Genomic DNA, 4,140 nt, shown 5'->3' with positions numbered 1-4,140 from the left:
ATAATTAAATTATTTATAGTAATATAATAAAAAATTAAAAAATATTTTTCTATATACAATAATTAACTAGCCAATGAGTTATAACTTAAATGACAATCTTTTTATATTCACTTTAAAGGTTGCGAGTTCCAACTTGGTCAAAAAATACAATAACTAAATAATTATTGATATTTTTTTAAGAAAAAATATAGGGAGCCAATACATGTTCCGTACAATGCATACAATGGAGGTTAATTTTAAATTAAAATTAAAGTATTGGATGTTTATTTAAAGTTATTCAGTAGGATATCAGATGTTTATTATCTCTAGTATTTGGATGGTTATTCCATATAATATGAGTGTATTGTGTTTGATAAATTAATAGTATTTTACCCTGGATGTTCAAACCTGTCGTACAGATGGTTACTTCTTTTTATTGGGTCAAAGAATCAGTCAATTGTACACATTGTATACTTATTCTATTGGCTCCCGCGGGATTAATATACACGTAAGATTGTTAGTATTTAATAGTTAGAAATAAATAATTGATTTGTGATGATCGAAAAATGAATATTATTCATGTGACATCATAGTTTCAAATAAATATTTATAAAATAAACTCTCACCGTCAAATATTTTCCACTTTTGTTTTGTTGGAAAGGGATTTAAGGAGTTGTGTTTTGGTGAAGCAGAAAATTGAAAAAATCAATTGGCAAGCATATATAGATACATAATGGTGACATGGGAAGGCAAATGGTTTTGTGCTACGCTACCTACTAAATAAGTTTAATCCTTCATCAAACCTGAATGACTTCATTGACACATGCACCCCCACCTCAAACTATAATATTCTTCCATTAATTCCTTTTTCCCATTTCTCTTCTTTTTCTTATATATACCACTTGTTGCTCAACACAAATTCCTCATTCCATTTCATTCATCACAACTTTGAGGGGTTGCTTTTGGAAACAATAAAAACCCACCTAAGGTTTTTTTTGCAACCCCCAAAATCTTGTGCTAATAGCTTCAAATTTCTCTCTAGAGATTGTGGCTATGACGACCAATCATCCCAGTTCTTTGGCCTTTACATTTGGCATACTTGGTAACACATTCATAATTAATATCATCTTCTTTTAGATCCTCATCAATTTCTTTCTTTCTTTCTTATATTCTTTATTTTCATTTAATTTGTTCTTGTTTCTTGTTCAAGAGTGGAATGCATGTATACATAAAAAGTGAAATTTTCTAACTTGTTTTCTATATCCATTTTTGCATCATTCTTGTCTCTTGCCTCAATTAAGAATCCACTCACAACTTCAAATTAATTACGATATGGTTCTGATCTTAAGCTTTTATTTTCTTTAGAAGTAGTTAATATTTTCTTTCTCTATCTTTTGGAAGTATTATTAATATTGTATCATAAAGTTTATTAATTAGTTGAGTGATAGCCATGGTAGCTAGCTTGCTAGGTTGATCACAAAATTGCAATTTTAATTATTTTCTGTTCTTAACTTTGAAATTGATTCATTATTCATAGGTAACGTGATATCGTTCCTGGTGTACTTGGCTCCGCTGTAAGTAGTGAACTAATAACAAATAATTAGTGTTAATTACGAGAATTAATTACTGAAACAAAGCATGGTGAATATTATATAATTTTCAGGCCAACATTTTACCGGATATACAAGAAGAAAACAACAGAAGGATTCCAATCACTACCTTACTTGGTAGCATTATTCAGTTGTATGCTATGGTTGTACTACGCTTTTCTCAAAACAGATGCTGTTCTTCTCATCACTATTAACTCTGTTGGATGTGTCATTGAGATTATTTACATCACCATCTTCATAATCTATGCTACCAATGATGCCAGGGTATGTATACTACTTCTACTCTTACTGCCACTATTCAATAATTCAATAATTCTAAGCATGCATGCATGTTATTGGGGTGCAGAAATTAACAGTAAAACTATTTGCTGGAATGAACATGGGTTTATTCGGGGTGATCCTGTTTGTGACGCATTTTGCACTAAATGGTATTCTCCGAGTTCAAGTTCTTGGATGGATTTGTGTCTCCATTTCGGTCACTGTTTTTGCAGCACCTCTAAGCATTGTGGTCAGTGATTAATTCTTACCATTTAATTTCTTTCTTAATATCATAGTTTTTATTAGCTTTGTGATTAGTTATTATTGTACGTGATGCAGGCACAGGTTATAAGAACAAAGAGTGTTCAATTTATGCCATTCAATTTGTCGTTTTTCCTCACATTAAGTGCGGTTATGTGGTTTGCATATGGTTTATTTCTCAGGGATATCTGTATTGCTGTAAGTACACCAACTTTATCATCAGTTTGAATATAAAGTTAAAGAATTTGAAAGTGACCTAATGACTTAATTGAGTAATTAATTGTCAGCTACCAAACGTGTTGGGTTTTGCACTTGGGGTACTTCAGATGCTGCTATATGCCATATACAGAAATGGTGGTGGTGATGTTGTTGTGAAGACACAAGAGAAAGAGAAGGAGAAGGAGAAGGAGAAAGGATTGGATCTGGGAATTAAGAACATACTTGTGGTGAATCCATTGGGGGGTTGTGAAGTGTTCCCAATACCAATAGTGGATGCTGCAAAGTGTGTTAATATTGTTGTTAATGATGATGTCAATGATCAACAACTACAACAAGATCAGAAGAATCACCACAAATCCCCAGTGTGATCTGATATATCAGTGATGTAGCTCATGCCATCCATGTTATATAAGTGGATACTATCATGAAAATTTTATAATTGTCTTTATATAAAAATGTTTTTTTTTTATCTTTGGACGATGGATTGTACGGTTAGATTTTAATATGATATAAAAGTATTGTCTTTGTTTAAAATGTGACTAAATAAATAAGTCACATTTTTAAACAAAGCATTTTCATGAAAAGTTATTTCTGTCATCTTCGTTTCAGTAGTTACCTATTATACATGCTTCATACATCATCTATATGCTTTTATTTTACTCTATGTTGGTGTTTGTATTTCTTGCTACTTGCTAGAAATTAAATACCTTTTTTAATTTTTTCATGGGCAATCATGTTTTCAAATCAAATACAGAGCATGTATTGAAAAGAAAGGAAATATGAGTTTTATTAACTAATTGTGGTGGAGTGCATACAATTTTTGAAGGAAATGATAAAGCATTAGGTACAATAATAGATGAGTTTATAAATTTCTTTTTGTAGTGGAGTTTGACAAGTCTATATATAATCAGAAGAAACTAAAAGTTATAACTTCTTACTTAGTTGAAACTTCTAGTATTATCACTTAGCTTCTTTTCCTTTTTTTTTTTTTTCTTGTTAGGAGAAAAATAACTACTACGCATCCAACCTAACACATCTTAAATGAAAAATATGATATCTAAGTATTGTTCATTTATTCCTTTCATTTAACATCAAAGTAATTTAATTATTCTGTATGCTCGAATAGGTCCTGGTAGATAGAGTTTTAATTCCAAACAAAACAATGAGCTCTCATTTAGTAGTTTTCCTCGTGATGTTTGCGTGGCTTCTGGATACTATTTTGCTAGGACACAACCTTAATTTCTGGTGAATATATATTAAAAAAAAGGACATAACATACATTCAATTAGGTTTTGATGAAATTTTATTTCAATCCCTTATCTCAATTATCAAATAAGAGGATATAGTTTATCAAAGGAATCCCTTAAAATTTTCTTTTATTATAAAAAGGGAGTGCTAGGTAAACAATGAAAATTTTGAACAACATGAACAATCACCAATCAAATAAAAATATATTACACCCTAATTTAATGCTATTAATTAAATTTACTCTTTTAACCCTATTAATTCACATTATTTACACATTATTCAAAAATCTTGTTGGTTACCTATACTTTTCCTTATAAAAAAAGAAAAAATCATTTTGAATGTGTATACTAAATTTATTTAGAGAAATTATAAGACACTATCAGAATTTATTATTTTTTGCCATTACTTAATGATCAATTCTATTTTTTTAGTTTGATAATTCAACAACATATTTTATCTCATATTATTAATGATTAATGATTAATTAATAACCAAAAACTATAAATTTTGATCATTTTCTATCATTTTTTTTAATCAACATTAGTGAAAATTTTATTATTAAAAA

General features: G+C 29.3%; 2 protein-coding genes across 5 annotated transcripts in view; one reads left to right on the top strand and one right to left on the bottom strand.

The window, feature by feature from the left end:
- Window positions 1-4,140, bottom strand: part of LOC107609379 (nudix hydrolase 3) — an 11,667-nt gene that overhangs the window by 6,190 nt on the left and 1,337 nt on the right. The window lies entirely within an intron of this gene.
- On the top strand, window positions 812-2,911 carry LOC107609380 (bidirectional sugar transporter N3-like). Its single transcript, XM_016311330.2, has 6 exons — window positions 812-1,081; window positions 1,517-1,553; window positions 1,643-1,853; window positions 1,936-2,097; window positions 2,187-2,306; window positions 2,396-2,911. Exons 1-6 carry the CDS (start codon window positions 1,033-1,035, stop codon window positions 2,693-2,695), a joined length of 879 nt encoding a protein of 292 aa, XP_016166816.1. The 5' UTR covers window positions 812-1,032; the 3' UTR covers window positions 2,696-2,911.

This window comes from Arachis ipaensis, chromosome B07, assembly GCF_000816755.2.
Source record: "Arachis ipaensis cultivar K30076 chromosome B07, Araip1.1, whole genome shotgun sequence".
Lineage (NCBI taxonomy): Eukaryota > Viridiplantae > Streptophyta > Magnoliopsida > Fabales > Fabaceae > Arachis > Arachis ipaensis.
The sequence above is the reverse complement of the archived record's forward strand: the minus strand, read 5'-3'. Positions and strand labels throughout refer to the sequence as shown.

Bases quoted from the DNA above. Each gene is read 5' to 3' on its own strand.
- LOC107609380 (XM_016311330.2), top strand. From the start codon at position 1,033: ATGACGACCAATCATCCCAGTTCTTTGGCCTTTACATTTGGCATACTT. The intron at 1,082-1,516 runs GTAACACATTCA...CATTATTCATAG, and splicing joins CTTTACATTTGGCATACTTG to GTAACGTGATATCGTTCCTG. The intron at 2,307-2,395 runs GTAAGTACACCA...ATTAATTGTCAG, and splicing joins TCAGGGATATCTGTATTGCT to CTACCAAACGTGTTGGGTTT.